General features: G+C 38.9%; 1 protein-coding gene across 1 annotated transcript in view; it reads right to left on the reverse strand.

Annotated features, from left to right (window-relative positions):
- Positions 1–17430, reverse strand: part of zanl (zonadhesin, like) — a gene marked incomplete at both ends in the record, with an annotated part of 53168 nt that extends 35738 nt beyond the window's left edge. The window contains 17 exon segments of the mRNA XM_071512446.1: positions 414–552; positions 1203–1402; positions 3294–3435; positions 4782–4920; positions 6386–6514; positions 8057–8205; positions 8747–8991; positions 9627–9768; positions 10076–10269; positions 10457–11128; positions 11550–11628; positions 11741–11838; positions 11937–12101; positions 13895–14050; positions 14143–14227; positions 16222–16487; positions 17284–17430. Coding sequence (XP_071368547.1) covers positions 414–552; positions 1203–1402; positions 3294–3435; positions 4782–4920; positions 6386–6514; positions 8057–8205; positions 8747–8991; positions 9627–9768; positions 10076–10269; positions 10457–11128; positions 11550–11628; positions 11741–11838; positions 11937–12101; positions 13895–14050; positions 14143–14227; positions 16222–16487; positions 17284–17430 — 3147 coding nt within the window.
- Positions 17431–17651: the final 221 nt, after the last annotated feature.

Raw genomic sequence — 17651 nt, forward strand, 5'->3', positions numbered from 1 at the left:
GTTACATTATATAACAGGCACCAGGACTTTACCACCGTTGTTTTTTCCTTTGTTTTTTCCCGCGGCCTGTATTTGGGGCCGGCCTTTATTTGTTTGTGTCGACCATTATCGGAGACCTGGCCACTATTAGAGGAAATACGGTATCAATCTAACCCTAGAGGGAGGGAATTCAAATGGGTCAGGTATTCCGAAGTTAAAAACTGAAATGCTTGTAGCATCAAATTGTCACCCTGTTCTACTGCTTCTTCCAATATGAGATGAACAAAGGATTTGACAGAGCCCTAGTTACCACTAATTAAAGGTGAACTTGTGCTCTTTATAGCAGGGGCATATACAGTATATATTTCAGTATAATTCATTTCAAGTTTGGTAAACTGGTAACCTAGCTGGTAGTTTGATGAGTGGGGACTTACTGGTCGGGTAGCAGCCCAGCTCTCCTCCCTGGAGCTTACATTCGTGCAGTGGGGGGCATTCAGAGGCCACACAGGTGACGAAGGGAGCATCACACCTGCACTTCAGCTTACAGTCCTCCACATAAAACTCCTCTCCAGGCTGAGAGACACACAGAGAGGATAGCAGCCAGAGAGATTCGTTAATTTATTCAAAGCTCTCTTCAAATAAAAATAAGATAAGATGAAACTTTATTGATTCCTGTGAGGAAATTGGGTTGTTTAAGCAGCAAATAATAACAGGATACAGCAAAGAAGAATAGAATAGAAATGAGAATTAAACATAACACAATTTCCAATGTGCCGAAAACATATGAAGTGCAAATGCTTGAATGAAAAGTATGAGAAAATATTAATTACAGTATTATAAGACAAAATGCAAAATGACAGCAGTAGAAACTCCTGAGACTAAGAAAAATTTGGTATTTACTTTAATAGTATTTTGGGGAATTCAAATATATGCAGAATGAGAAAAAATGTGAAAATATCAAGTTATATGCAATATATAACACATTAGAAGGATATTAGAATATGAAGACCACATATGTCAATCTACAGCTTATATACAGTGCATGATGTGCAAAATGTCATATTCACATTAACAGAAGGCCATATATATGTACAGAAAGTGTCTAGAGGTGTTGATGTCGATTGTAATGAAAGACTCATTCAGACAGTATACTGAAATATGTACAAATCACACACACACACTTCCCCACACACTTCCCCGGTGCCCTATCACATACACTTTACCTCATAATACTGCCCATTGGTGTGTTTGCAGCCACACGAGTTCTTCTTCACACACTTGCCGGCGCTCAGCACATAGCCGGGATCACACACGCAGGCCTCAGAACAGGGACCGCCACAGCCGGTGGGAGGTTTACCAGCACAGGTCTCCTGGCAGGGGGCGGCACAGGGCACATAGTGGCTGTTGGGAGGGCAGCTCAGGGCTGGGGGGGGCAGAAGTGAATCATAAGTCAGTGATAGGGTTGTTATTTACATTGTCACCCCTAGGGCTGGGCAATATATCGATATTATATCGAGATCGTGATATGAGACTAGATATCGTCTTAGATTTTGGATATGGTAATATGGTGATATGGCATAAGTGTCTTTTCCTGGTTTTAAAGGCTGCATTACAGTAAAGTGATGTCATTTTCTGAACTTACCAGACTGTTCTAGCTGTTCTGTTATTTGCCTTTACCCACTTAGTCATTATATCCACATTACTGATGATTATTTATCAAAAATCTCATTGTTTAAATATTTTGTGAAAGCACCAATAATCATCCCTACAATATTGTCGCAATATCGATATCGAGGTATTTGGTCAAAAATATTGTGATATTTTATTTTGTCCATATCGCCCAGCCCTACTTACAACTGTGTTTCTTATAGCCCACTTTGTAGAAAATACCGAGATATATATTGTGTATCGCCATTCAGCCTAAAAATACAGAGATATCATTTTTGGTCCATATCGCCCAGCCCTAGTTGTGGGGTGACTAGGGCTGGGCGATATGGACCAAAAATCAAACCATCATATGGTTGAAATCAATATCACGATAATCATTATTATTAAGGATTAAGGCTGGGTATTGGCAAGGACCTCACGATACGATACGTATCACAATACATTGCAATACTCTACATAATTTACTGAAAATAGAGCTGAAAATACAACTTGGGTAGTCTAATATGTACATCACATTATATCGATAACTCAGCGGACAAATTGAGTCAAAACTATTCAATTCAAAGGGATTTGAGGGAAATTTAAGGACATTTTAAATCCGTTTAAAACATGAATAATTTTTTTTAATGTATCGATACAAGGGGCTGGAAAATCGATACAGTATCATGGAAAAAAATATTTATTTTTTTTGCACAGCCCTATTAAGGATTATGTTTGATATCGATATATATCACGATATGGCTTACGTATGCAAAATGACGTCAATCAAATGAATGTTCACCCCGTTGAACTGAATGGCAATGTTAGGGTGTGATGTCAAACAAAACTGCAATTTCCAAATAATATTCCTTAAAATTTTTCATACCTGAATTTGTCAGTTTTTAAATAGAAATTGCTTACTATCATCAATTTAGACAGCAGAATTGTTTCACATCGATAAATGATAAAATTGAATTATCTACCCACAACTAGTTTGCGAAACACAATTTAAGACCAATTTCATCCCAAAAATAAATGTGAATGTGAAGAAACAATAAAGTAAACAGGCTTTCCACTGGTCATGGAATTCCTGAAATATCTATTCAGACAGGGCAAGTCGGGGGAATTTCAGTGAATTTTATGAATGGGTTTCTTTACAGGAATATAGCTTGTTTCACAGATTCATTACATTAGATGGTTTTCAGCCCAACTGGAGTAAAAACCAGACTGATAAACAACAGGAAGAACAGTTTTAGGTTATGGGAGTGCTCCGACTTATTATGGAAAGCCATGGAATTTTATATCAGGGCCATGGGATGGGAAACCTGAGCAAAGTAAACTACATTTTTAAGACCTGTGAATCTGTATTTCAGACTCAAACACAACCTTTAACTGTACTAAAGGCCTTGAATTCACCTAATTCAATTTAAAATATGTTAAGAGTTTTCAAGGACCCTGCTTCCATCCCTCCAACCACCCATTAATCCATCCATCCTACCCTCCCTGGCTCCATCCATCCATCCCTCCTCTATCCATCCAACCTACCTCCTTGCCTCCCTCCATGTATCCTACCATCCCTACCTCCTGCTATCCATCCCTATGTCCCTCCCTCCGTCTCTCTACCCCTCTACCCCTGCCTCCATCCCTCCCTCCGTCCCTCCACTCACGGCAGAAGGTTTCATTCCTCCAGGGCCCGATGTTGACCCCGCGGTCCTGGCACTCGTTGACGTAGGCTTCGATGGCTTCACACAGGATGGGCCTGGCTCCGTCCAGCTCGCACAGGTCAAACAGACAGTCCCTGAAGTAGTTCTGAGAACACACACACACACACACACACACACACCATTTAGTTCCTTCTCTTACAGCAGTTAATTCAATACCATGCCAATGTCTGTATCAGTCCATAGGCATCAAAGTTAATTTAACACTTTTACATTGTTTTGACCAGCCTCCCTGATTACTGACTGGTGGTCAAAGTTTACCCTCCTTTTTATTTAGCACTATAACAAAGACCATGCAAAAAAAATCCCTTCTATCTCTGTAGTTCTTTTTTTTCATACTTTTATTGCAATTAATTCATAAATCAGCACAACCACAAAATGTCCAGTATATTTTCATGTCCTTGCAATTATTATTATTATTATTATTTTTCCATTTTTTTGTATTTTATACACCCGGTGATACAAACAGAAGGAAAGGGGAAAAAAACCCCATTACATATTCATCCATACACATACAAACATATACACACATGTATGCACACAAATATTTATATGTACATACATAGCTTCATATACGCATACGGATATACCTACACACAAACTGAAATGAAAAAAAAAATGAGTGTATGTGTGTGTGTGTCTACTCCTCCTCTAAGATGTGTTCACTGAGTATGTCTATATGATTATTTGTTTTCCCAAGATCTGCCTCTGTCCTTTTGTAAATTATTTTGTTAATCTGAGTTTAAGTAATTTCATAAATTAATTGATGGCCTCATATCTCATCCACTTAACTAAGTTATTCTCTCCATTTCTGAAATTTCCTGTATCGTTACTTTCCATTTCTATCTCTTTAGCTCTTATTGTATTTCTTTCCCAGGACTTCACTCCTACATGATTGTTCTGTGGTCACAGGAATATTATACGGCCACAAAGTCCTTGACCTCTGACCTCCTTATTCTGGGTTGCTTGTAATTTTTGGTGATCTAGGGATTGAAGCTTATTCTACCGTTGAACGTTCCTCTGGATAAGAGCATCAGCCGAATTGCTAACACGTAAAAATGTAAATCAAAAACAATTCAATGGGCATGTGATAAGTGCGCTCCATATTTTTACATAATAGTGATGGAGAAATGATGGGAACTAGAATCACACACACCTTTGATGACAAAGGTAAAAAACATAGAGCAATTTTGAAAAGGAAATATATTCACCATGTCATTTTTGCCAGAGAGGCACTATGACCCAAATTACTAAATGTACAAAAACATTTTTCTGCTATTGAAATTTTATACTTTTACATGAATTTCCACTCCAGATTTTAGACCCCCAAATCCCAAATAAATGTATTTTGAAGTAATTTTGTCCAAGAAAATTTTTGTACAAGAAAATTTGCGTACTGTGTGTGTGTGTGTGTGTGTGTGTGTAAGCACTCACATTGGGGTTGACTTTGGGGTGGCAGACGGCGAAGGGGCCCTTGTTGTCCAGTAAGATGCCACAGTATCCAGAGCCTTCATACAGATCCTGCTCATCATCTGTACAACCAGGTATGGTGGTATTGGGTTTCTTATTACAGCTGCCGACAGAGACAGAGGGTTAGAGGAGCTCTGTGTGTGTGTGTGTGTGTGTGTGTGTGTGTGTGTGTGTGTGTGTGTCATCAGGGATTTGCCAACCCTTACTTCATTTACCAAACATTTAAAAAAAAATGGTTACTGGATAATCAAAACTGCTCCCATAATCTATCATAAAAAAAACCTCTGGATGTGTTGTCTGTATGTGTTTAGGGCTTGTTTATTATGTAGAGTGAGTTTTAGGTAGTATGTGCTGTTTTTGTACTGAGAATTAATTTGAATAGTTATGATGATTTTATTCTTTTTTACTGTGACATCAACCTGCCAAGGGACAACAGATGAAAATTAGCCTGGTGGCTAAATCTGGCATATTTACATTTGATTTTAAATGTTCATTAATATGCACTGTCCCTATTTAAAATAAATAAATAAATAAATAAATAGGAAAAATAACTCTCCGGGTCCATTATTTGCATTATGACAATTTCACATCATGTCTTCTGTATACATATTTTCTCTCTGCAGTCTGCAAGGGGCTGGAACAAGTTGTCTTGGTGACAGTGATGTAAAACATGCCACTGAGGGACTCATGAGGTCGCCAAAGTCATCAAGTTTCAAATTGTAGTAGCTATTAGGCAGTAGCTATTAGGGCTGAACAATGAATCGAAATTTTATCGAAATCGCAATATGGCCTACTGCAATTTTCAAATCGCAGGAGGCGCAATATTTGTTAAAGGTGAAACGTGTCAAAATACCATTTTAAATGAAATATTGTGGTGCTGCAGAGATGTCCTGGCCTACACATCATATTCTACTGACTTAAGAAAACATCTTTGTTTGGTACAGATCCCCGCAAAAATCACACCATAATCATTTTAATACGTTTTTCAATGAAAATGAGAATAATGATGTAAAAATTATCATTCCCTCTAATATCGCAAATCATATCGCAATTGCAATATCAGTCAAAATAATTGCAATCTGATATTTTTTCAAAATCGTTCAACCCTAGTAGCTATTTAGGTAATAATGAGGTAAATATTGGACTTTTGGGCCCACAGTGCAATTGTTTGGCTTCAGAACACTTGGATTATGCTGTCATCTTTTGGAACTCTACAGAACCAGTTCCCAGCTACTAGAGTTGTTTTGGAGAAAGATGATACAGATCAGCACTAACAAACTCATACAAACAAAATTCCCAGTGACATGAGGGTGAGTAGATAATGACAAAATGTTTGGGTTAACTATTCCTTTAAGAACAAACTTACAATGCTTCGTCTGTGTGTGAAAGAACAAGAAAGAAAAAGAAAGAGACACAGATCAAGGTCAGATGGAGTGCTTGTGTGTGTGTGCCTGTACACGTGTTTATGTGTGTTTGCATGTATGGTAAGATAAGATAAGATAAGATAGCACTGGTGTAAGCGTGTATGTATTTGTATGGGCTCTCACCCATGCATCAGTGTTACTCACTCGGGATCGGTGACCCAGCTGTGTCCGAAGTCATTGGCGTTGTTGGTCAGAGAGCCGTCTGGCTTACGGAAGTCGTCCTTGGCATCTCCATTGTAGTCGCCACACAGTCCACACAGCTTGTCCTTATAGCTGCAATTTACAGGTTTGAAGCCAGTGACAAAATGTACAAGTGAGTGGTTTGTGGGACTGAGATCGACAGAGCCCAATCTTGTTATAGCTAGGATTTCCTCTAAATCAGCAGCTCTCAACCATGTGCCATCAAAGTCCAAGAGTCTACTGGTTGTAGTTGTTACGTTCGTGAACGATCCGATTCTTTTCAACGGCTCTTTGGTACGAAGGGAACCGAGTCGTACTTGGTGAGAGCCGATAATTGTAAGATAGATAATAATCTATCTGATTTGCACTAAAATCTGTTTTGCACAAAAGTTCATTATACTTGTTTTTTTATTGTGCCAATAAAAAGTTTTCTAATATTAAGTGTTGCATGAATTGCATTCAAGGCAAGGCAACTTTATTTACATAACACATTTCATACAGAGGGTAAATTCAAAGTAGTAAATTCACTGACGAAGCAGAGGGAGATGGCGTCACCTTGTGTAATGTTTACAATGCAGATCATTGACATTAGGTCTGGCAATACGAGTAATTTAGTGCTGCTAAACCTAGTCCACACATGCAAAATGAAATTATATTGGTGGGATGTCTAAGTTTGAATCTGATCCAAATCAGATTATTTCGCAGATAAACCTAGTAACCCCCGCCCCCTAAAAAAAAGGAAATAAGAACGATGAACGGCTCTCGGAAATTACGCGAGAATGGAGTTGGAGTTGAGAGACGACGTCTCATATGCAGATATCTGTTTATGGAGATTAGCCGAAATGTCGTCTGGACCTGGAACACCTACAAAAAGTATCAATGTTTGTGTGTTGTGTGGAGAAACGTTCGACTCTCGCGTCTCAAGTTGCTAATCGGACTGTAAACAATGACCGGCGTACGGAAGAGGAAGTCTTGGCCCGGATGTCCGCTGGCTGCACCGGAAACCCCGAAATATTGGCCGTCGCCCCCAGAGTCTAATCGTCGTCAGACCGATAGACGATGGGTTCCGAGATTGCTAGCAAGCTAACTTGCAGTGGAGTAAGAAGAATCCTACGTCTGCATCACTAGTGCTACTAGTGGCTGAGAACTTGGTTGTTAAACTGTTGTTCATCTTTAAGACATCATGCTCAACAGGGCATGGGGCTATTATTTCTCCATCCTGCTGTTATATGTGTGCAACTTACTGGTCAAGAAGCAGAGATTTTGTGTCAGCATGAAAACTGGCACAGATCACTGCGACTTCTGACATTGCTATGTGTGCATCTCTTTCTACAATGTGTGAATATAGGATTTCTTTGGGCAGATTTTATGTTTCTCTGTGTGACTGTCTTTGTGTGCAGTGGCGGTCCTGGCATATTTGGTGCCCTAGGCAAGATCATGACGAGCCCCGCGACTGCCTATATTGCCTATGTCATTGACCGTGAACTACCATGGCAGCCATTAAAAAGATCCCTCTACTCTGCATTTATCGTGTATTAGAACTGCTGAATATTCGGTTCTACTTGGGGGTGAAGCAACAGTGCATGTAGAAAGAGGGCATACAATGACAACATCTGTACTTCAGTTTTCACTCACTCTTTGATCACTTTGATGTCCATGAAGTGGTGTCCATCATAGCGAACAGTCACACCAAAGTCCATGGCCACAGTGTAGTGTTTCCCTGACTTGAACACAGAGACGCCAGGGACTGGAGTCACTGGCAGGTTTACATTGGTCCCATTCAGCTGTATGGGAACACAAGGAGAGGAAATAGAGACAGTTCATCATTATAAAAGGCTTATCCATTGCTCTAACACTTGCTCTGACACTTGATTACAATTTGATGTTGTTGATGTTATCCAATGGGCACTGAAAGGGTTTCATCAGCCCAAGAGGTCAGAGACTTTTCTCAAAACATAGAGGAACATGTAATTCTTCAACTAAAGTGAAAACATGAAAATAACCAAAATAGGAGTTATGAAGTTTTCACAACAGATCCTCAGGTTGTCCCACAACAACTGATTTAGCTTTGGTCCACGGACCCAAAACCTGACTGGTTGCTTGGACATGGATTAAGCCTAGTCTTAGAGTTAACACTTTACATCAAAGGTTCTAATTATACGCATATACAGTATATAGCACTTTTCTAGAACCAATTTTACAAAGTGCTTTACAACCAAGACCAACAAAACACACAAATCACCATTCACATCATTCATAAAAGCACATCTTTGTCACCACATCCCTTTTCTTCTATTTTTTCATCCCCTCTCCTTCCTTTCCTACCTGTACAGTGCCTCCTTTCAGGATGGAGATCTTCAAATTGCGCACATACACATGCACGGCCTTCAGGTAGGAGATGGACGGTCTGTTATAGCGGTTTTCATTGTCGGCGTGGACCTCGAAGTGCGGCAGAGTCGTGTCATTGCAGGGTTCAGACATCAGATAGCTACAGTTGCCCATGAAGTTGTACTTGCGCTTGTCAAAGGTGGTGTAGTGGGGATCACCAGATGCTATGCAGGTGGATGTGCCTGAAGGATTAATGTATGAGTAGCTGTATGTTAGAGGATTGGCTTGAGGGTTCTTTTTCACACAAAAAAGATAATGAATAGCTCGGAACTGATGTGTGGACAGAAGCCAATGCTTAAAGAGTAACTGAACCCCAAACCCAAATCTGCTATTGGCTGATCTTTGGTGCCAGGTGACGTCACCACCTGTTGTACTCTATAGAGGGTGACATCACCTGGCACCAAAGATCAGCCAATAGCAGATGGCCAGTTCAATACCCTACTTTTAACCAGTAGACAGGCTTCACCACAGATTTGGGTGGGGTTTAGTTACACTCTAACAACAGGACGTTATGAAAAAGAAGTCTCAAATTACTATTTTCAGGACTAATCAGTGATTTAAGACTGATTCTTGCTGAGAGACAACACATTTTTATGAATTTCAGAACAAACTGCCATCTTAACAGAATGGGCATTTATCTGAATAAATACTGGATTCATTAAATGGTATAAGCAACAAAACAATGATGAAAGCAAGACTATTGGTTATAGCTGTTGGGAAAATTGGTCATCCTATTTGCCTAGGGTTAGGGTTATTAGGCTTATTGACCCATGTAAATTGCCTGTCACGGCTTTGAAAAGATCCATGATATCATTACCTTTAGGATAGCAGCCTGCAACACCGTTAACCTTGCGACACTCCTCAGTGGGGTCACAGGAGTTATCAACACAGTCTAAAGTGTAGTTCCCTGCACAGCGACATAGCTTAGAGCAGCCATCGCCAAAGATGATTTCGCCAGGCTGAGAAAAGATCAGTCAAAGAATCAATCTCAAGTGCTCAAGTGCATCTTATTGGCAAGATGTATAGTGTGAAAATGCATACAGATACAAAAGATCTCATGAACATTTTTAATTTTTCATCAGAGCTGCTTTGGATGCAAGACAAATGCAGCGATTTCATAGCAGTCTCACTTAAGGTAATGAACGTTCATTTAATTTCATTCTTCATCTCATATCGCTTCATCTCATCTAATTTTGTCTTCTCCACATTATCTCATCCCTCTTTCAATAATTTAAGCACATGATCAGGTAAATTATGACCTCTGACCTCATAGTAGTTATTCTGGTCATCCAGACAACCACATTTCTCCAGTGGTACACAGCGGCGGCCCTTAAATACGAAACCCGGCTTGCAGAAGCAGCCAGTAATACAGGAGCCAGTACAGTTGGTGGAGGGTTCGTCACAGGAGGGGATACAAGCTGGACCACACTCGATGTATTCCGCATCAGGAGGGCATTTTACTGTGGAGTAGAAATGAAAAGAATTGGTTGGGAGAAAAGGGAGAGAGACAGAAGAGGACAGGAAAGAAAGAAAATCTGAGAAATTGTTTATGAATGGTGTATGAAGGAAAAAGGCAATGTGGGAGAATCATCTATCATGCTACTAATCTAAAATCTGTGATTGCCAAATGTTCATCTTCCATCTTACTTGGTGGTTTTGCTGTGGTTGGTTTAGGTGTTGTTGGTTTAGGCGTTGTTGGTTTAGGCGTTGTTGGTCCAGGAGTTGGTGGTTTTGGAGTAGTTGGTCCAGGAGTTGGTGGTTTAGGTGTTGTGGGTCCAGGAGTTGGTGGTTTAGGTGTTGTGGGTCCAGGAGTTGGTGGTTTAGGCGTGGTTGGCCCAGGTGTTGGTGGTTTTGGTGTGGATGGTCCAGGGGTTGGTGGTTTAGGTGTGGTTGGACCAGGAGTTGGTGGTTTAGGTGTGGATGGTCCAGGAGTTGGCGGTTTAGGTGTGGTTGGTCCAGGAGTTGGTGGTTTTGGTGTAGTTGGTCCAGGAGTTGGTGGTTTAGGTGTCGTTGGACCAGGAGTTGGTGGTTTTGGTGTTGTGGGTCCAGGAGTTGGTGGTTTTGGTGTGGATGGTCCAGGGGTTGGTGGTTTAGGTGTGGTTGGACCAGGAGTTGGTGGTTTTGGTGTGGTTGGACCAGGAGTTGGTGGTTTTGGTGTTGTGGGGCCAGGAGTTGGTGGTTTAGGTGTGGTTGGTCCAGGAGTTGGCGGTTTAGGTGTGGTTGGTCCAGGAGTTGGTGGTTTTGGTGTTGTGGGTCCAGGAGTTGGCGGTTTAGGTGTGGTTGGTCCAGGGGTTGGCGGTTTAGGTGTAGTTGGACCAGGAGTTGGTGGTTTAGGTGTGGTTGGTCCAGGAGTTGGCGGTTTAGGTGTGGATGGTCCAGGAGTTGGTGGTTTAGGTGTAGTTGGGCCAGGAGTTGGCGGTTTAGGTGTGGTTGGTCCAGGAGTTGGTGGTTTTGGTGTAGTTGGTCCAGGAGTTGGTGGTTTAGGTGTCGTTGGACCAGGAGTTGGTGGTTTTGGTGTCGTGGGTCCAGGAGTTGGTGGTTTTGGTGTGGATGGTCCAGGGGTTGGTGGTTTAGGTGTAGTTGGACCAGGAGTTGTTGGCTGAACTAAAAATGAAAGAGAAATACATTTCAAACACATTTACAAGAAAACATAATTGAAAAAAAAAATCATGCTTTTGATACATTACATTTATCTAACCATGCTCAGAGTAACATAAATTCCCTCTGGTCAATGTCTCACCTGTGCAGGCCATGATACATACAGCATCAACAGCGATATCTGTCTGCGGAGTCTCTCCATAGGTGCCCACGATCACAAACTGAAATACATATTAGGTGTGAAAAGAAAATTAATGCATACTCATGTGCGCACACACACACACACACACACACACACACACACACACACACACACACAGTTCTAGTATTTACCTGGATGTTAGCAGTTCCCAGGTAGCGGACCTCTGCAGGCTTCCAGCTTTGGCCCTGGTTCCCCCTGATGGTGAAGAGAGGTGCGCCGAGGCTTCCATCTGATTGAAAGGGGTAGTGAAGAAGACAAACAATATTCAAACTCTCTTCATGTTACATTTCTCTCCATATAGACATCAAGACAAACCTAACTTCATACCTGCAGTGATGGTGTATACACTGAGCTCCATGGTGGTGGCGGTGCCATACATGTAGTAGTGGAAGGTGAGGTCCAGACAGCCAGAGGAGGCTCTTAAAGGACTTCTGATCTCAGCCTTGGCTCCAGGAATAGCATCCAGGGAATCCATCAACATGTAGGCACCCACTATACATGGAGGATAGCAAAGACAAAATAACTGACATTTAAGTCACAAATAAATGAAAAATGACTTTTTCACTTGTTAGCTAATTCTCCATATCATAATGTACACCTATGTAAAAACAACCTATTTAAAAAGAGAATTACATTCTCTCCTTTCATCTATAAGGCTCTTCTCCTAAAACTTCCCTAGTACATCTCATCTCTATTTGCTTTTACAACCATTAACTACTGTACCAGATCTCAGATATTCCACGCCTAACTTTGCACCTTATAAGTGGAATGAATACAAAGGACTTACTACTAGAATGTACTTGGAAACTAGTACATCTTAACCCCTTATGATTTTAAATTCATAATTGCTTACTTATTTAATGACATGGTAACACTTTACAATAAGGGTCACTAAGTTAAGGGTTAGTTAATGCTTAATTAACAGTTATCTAATGTGTAATTTACTAATGTGTTCATGTTGACTAAGGTATTAATTTATACATTATTTAATAGTTTATAAAGATGATTATTAAATAATGTATAAATGAATACCTTAGTTAACATGAACACCATTAGTAAATGATTACCAGACACATTAGTTAACTGTTAATTAAGGGTTAGTTAATGCTTATTAAGCATTAACTAACCCTTAACTTAGTGACCCTTATTGTAAAGTGTTACCAATGACATTTGTGATTGTTTCTGATGATTCGTCCATGTATGTTCACTAAATACTGACTTTGTAACGTGTGATTGGATTGTGCTTGTTTGTTATGTTTGTATATGTTTTGCTGCTGTTCTCAGGTGTCTCTTGAAAAAGAGATCTTGATCTCAACGAGACTACCTAAAAAAAAGAAAGGTTCAATCAATCAAACAATAAAGGCCAAACAATTTGCACTATTTTTATTTTCTTGTTCAATTCAATTCGTAAAGATTTATTGAATTTACACCATCTTTACTTTTACGAAACAACTTATTTTTAGTGGTTACTTACATCACTACATTGAATACCAGTACATAAAATTTGATTTGTAGAAGACGTGTATTATTATCACTATATTCTCATTTCGATTCTATTTTTTCTTCGCTGTATCCTATCACTGCTGATGCAGTGATGCACTGCTGATGGTGTGAACAAATTTCCCCAAGTGGTCATAAATGTTTATTATTATTATTATCCTGGGTTTCAATTTAGAGTTTTAGTGTCCCATGGTCTAAATGCTGTTTCAGAGGCTTTATCACCCTGACAGTAATAGAATTCTGGTGGAGACACTGAATACTGAATACACAAAATATCATCAAGTGGCAGCTTGAGTCTGTGAATATTGGTACTGCATCAGCCTTCAAAAAACGATATCAGTACGTACACATCATATGTATGGAGGCCTAATTATTATAGACTACTTAAGTGATTAATTATTATTGATTCATTAATAAGTACAAAGTACAAAAACTAATTATAAAGTGATTAACTTGACATTAAAATCAATGGCCAGCACCTGGCCAATGAGGGCTCCTTTACTACTCTGTGGGTTGGACTTCGTATTACTTAGTGCAGGTGCATGTCGTCTAATTAAAAAGAGTCATTTAAAAATGGCCCAAGCAGAAAGTGTAAATGGTAAAGCAGTGGACAAATGAATTGTGAGACGAAAAATGAATATAAAACACATTAGTAAATAGAATAACAAAACGTAAAATTGAAATGCCTTTTTAAAAATAATTTTACATCATATAAAGACAATTATTGCAATTATTAATTGACACATTTTATTATATTATATAAATAGGCCTATATGGCCACTTACATCCAGGTTTGGAAAAGTCATCATCAGGTCCGGTGCCTTCGGTGTCTGTAGGTCCAATCCACTGACTAAATCCAAAAATGTCAGGATTCTCAGGTAGAGGAGCCGTCCACCCACACAGGTCATCAATAGTGTCAAAATCACAACCAGTCAGACAGGCTGTGGACAAAACCCATTGAGACTCGGTTATACTGCAAGGTGTGTGTGTATGTGTGTGTGTGTGTATGTGGTGATGTTCAGCTAAAACTCACAGGGACATGCTCCTTCGGTAATGATAATGTTGTCCAGGGCTGAGTCACATGAATCAACAAAGCCTCTCTGAGCCTCAAACACAATCTACAGACACAGAGAGAAAACAGTATGTCATCAGCATACATGATAACACAATGAACCAGAGTAGTATGAGAAACACTTCATATGGGCTGTAGTCTGATTTCAGTTTTGCAATCTCATTAAAAGTAAAAACGGTAACACTTTACAATAAGGGTCACTAAGTTAAGGGTTAGTCAATGCTTAATAAGGGTTAGTTAATGCTTAATAAGGGTTAGTTAATGCTTAATAAGTATTAACTAACCCTTAATTAACATTTAACTTATGTGTAATTTACCAACGGTATTCATGTTAACTAAGGTATTAATTTATACATTATTTAATAGTTTATAAAGATGACTTAAATAATGTATAAATTAATACCTTAGTTAACATGAACACCATTAGTAAATGATTATCAGACACATTAGTTAACTGTTAATTAAGGGTTAGTTAATGTTTATTAGGCATTAACTAACCCTTAACTTAGTGACCCTTATTGTAAAGTGTTACTGTAAAAACTAGATTACAAAAATGGCACACAAATCCACAGCAAATTATGGAGAGAAAAAATCGAGAGAAAAAAGGTATGTTAAATACAGAGCTCTGGGTGTGGCACTGAACAGATTACACAAATGCACCACTGTCCTGCAGAATATAACAAACTGTTAAAAATAGGTGTCAATAGGGAAATCAACCAGCTTTCCCTAATTCTTGCACTTTTTGGACATATTACAGCCTGTTTCAAAAATGGGTACATACTGTATATATATATATATATATATATATATGTATGTAATGGGTGTATATACATACATTTCTAATAGCCTACTCACTGTATTGTTAATATTTTAGGGTAAATATTATCAATTGAATGTCGGATTATTTTGTTAAAATTACAGTAAGTATTAAGTTAAATTTACTGAAATTATACCAATTTGTTTTGATTATTTATTGTTAAAGGGTTAGAGAATTGTAAAAATTGCATACTTTTGAAACACCTTGTATTTTGTTTCTGCAAGACACTGACAAGATGTATAGCTTTGATGTTTATAGTGTTGGTGATAGTGTTATTTATGTCAACACAGTATGCACCCGGTCAGTGGGCTCAAATTCCATCAAATTCATGAACGTGAGTTGCAAGCAGTATAAAATAAAATTTTGTGTAAAGTTTATAGCTCAGGGTGATAGTTCTGCAGCTCTGTGTGAATAGATGCTTTTAAATAGCTGAGAATGTGAAAGTGTGCTGTTATCACTCCTATATTTCTCCTCCTGGATACTTAGATTGTTTTACAACTACTGGTGTTAAATATGTTGACTGGGAGGGAAAGAGGAGATAAGAGACGTAAAAAATTTTATGGTAAAATCTAATCGTAAAAGTTAGGTTTAAGTGCAAATCTATGCATGTTTGTGTGTGTCTGTTAGCATTAGACCAATATGTCTGTTTGTCGATACATATGGCTGATATTGTCCCTATATTAAAAATTGGTCCAGTCATTGTGGTCCACCTCCGATATGATGGATATGATGCAGTTTGGTTGATTACATATTTATTGTAGAATTGATCGTTACTACACTGGCTGTCTATGGGAAACCCTTAACCTGAATTGATTCTAATGAGATATTTTGATCTGATTTCACCTAATATGTATGAATGTGCTCATTATTATTATTATTTAATATCATTATTATTAGTAGTAGAAGCAGTCTCCTATGTTTTCTAACTTATAATGAAGCGCTAAAATTTTTAACATCAATGTTTTAATTCTTTTTTTTTTAAGATTTGAATTAGTGACTACTTTTTTTCTTCAAATGTAAATTTCATCTTGTTCCTAAACTCTTATTTAAATAAACACCAAATACTCATATAATACTAAACTATCACACTATATGTACACACTACACTTTCTCTGAGTGTGATCATTTTTATTTGATTGTTAAAGCACTTTGTGAACTTTCTTTTTTAAATAGTGCTATAGACCTACACAGGTAAACTGATTATTATAGTAATAAACACTCACGGAGATGGTCTGATCAGAGGGTTTGGACACAGTGACGGAGCCCTTCAGCCAGGATGGACTCTGGATGCCCGTCTTCTTCCAGACCTCGTCCTCGGTGCCGGGCCTCCTGGCCAGAACCCTCAGAGTGTTGTGAGTGTCAGTGCCATACATGTAATATCGAAACTGGACACAGATCTGAGTGATGGACGATGAGATGGCAGGACTCAGCAGACGGGCTTTCTGCCCATTGGCCACGTTGTCACACTCATGGTAGATATAATAGCCCTCTGGATAGAGAGCGTGAAGGGAAAGATTTATTTATTTTATCACAAATTAGAATTCAGTGTTTTCAACCTAGAACCCCAAATTAACCTAGTCCTGCGCTGGGTACCGAGCAGCATATTGTTGCTGTGTAGGGTCCAACCAAGGGACCAATATCGGTTATTGAAGGCAAATACTGAAACAGATATTTTTGTATTGAACCTGCTGATATTTTGTGCCAATATTCATATATCTATATACTATCTACAGTACGTGCAAAAGTCTTAGGCAAAAGATCCATAAAGCGAAGATGCGTTCAAAAATAATGAAATGAAAGGTCTCTAAATATAAAAAATTTACTATAAAGAGCAGTATACTGACACACTAATGCAGAAAACAAATAAATAAACATCTAAGACACAATGTATATAAAATTGTTTATATAAAAATGTATATATCTAGGGTGCCTAAGACTTTTGTACAGTATTGTATACATAATCTTTAAACTGAACAATTTTTTCAAAATTGAAAAATGTGTAGTTTTGTATTCTGCGTGAAAACAATGATAATGTAGTTAGTTTTGCAAAATTATCAAGGGTTTTGTTGGCTCAGTTAACTCTTTTGAGAGCATGAACCTTAGTTTGTAGTCATTTGAGAAAAACTGTTTGATAGTGGAGTTTTCTGGCAGCTTCATGCATTGCCACATACTTGCGATGCCATGGGTTCAGATCATCTTTCCTGTCTTTCTACTACACAAAATAATTCAACAGAAATAAAATCTTTACAAAAACCCAGAGAAGTTTAAAGGTGAGCAGGACTAACTTCCGTCGGGGTAGTCTCCGCTTGGCCCGGTACCGGGTGTCGGGGTTGGACCTTTGTGCCGGATCCAGTCACTGTTGTCTGTTGTGTCCTGGGTGAACCTACAGAATGGCTCGCTGCCCTGGTTAAAGTCACAGGAGGCCAGCGCTACTGCATGGAGAAAGAGACATTATATGACATTATCGAGACTTGCCTTGGTTAACATTACTGACAAATCCCACTGCTTTGCTCTGATCAAAAACTTGCCATGGCCTCTTTTTTAGTTAGTCAATCAGTACTGCACTTGGCTTCATAAAAGAGTGTATTGTGGAACTTGTGCTTTTGATCTTGAGAACAGACCGGTACAGGATGGGTATTGATTCCTTGCTGAA

Source organism: Centroberyx affinis, unplaced genomic scaffold (genome assembly GCF_046629955.1).
Source record: "Centroberyx affinis isolate AG114_WGS23_722 - 3 ecotype Tasmania unplaced genomic scaffold, CSIRO-AGI_Caff_v1 ptg006285l_1, whole genome shotgun sequence".
NCBI lineage: Eukaryota > Metazoa > Chordata > Actinopteri > Beryciformes > Berycidae > Centroberyx > Centroberyx affinis.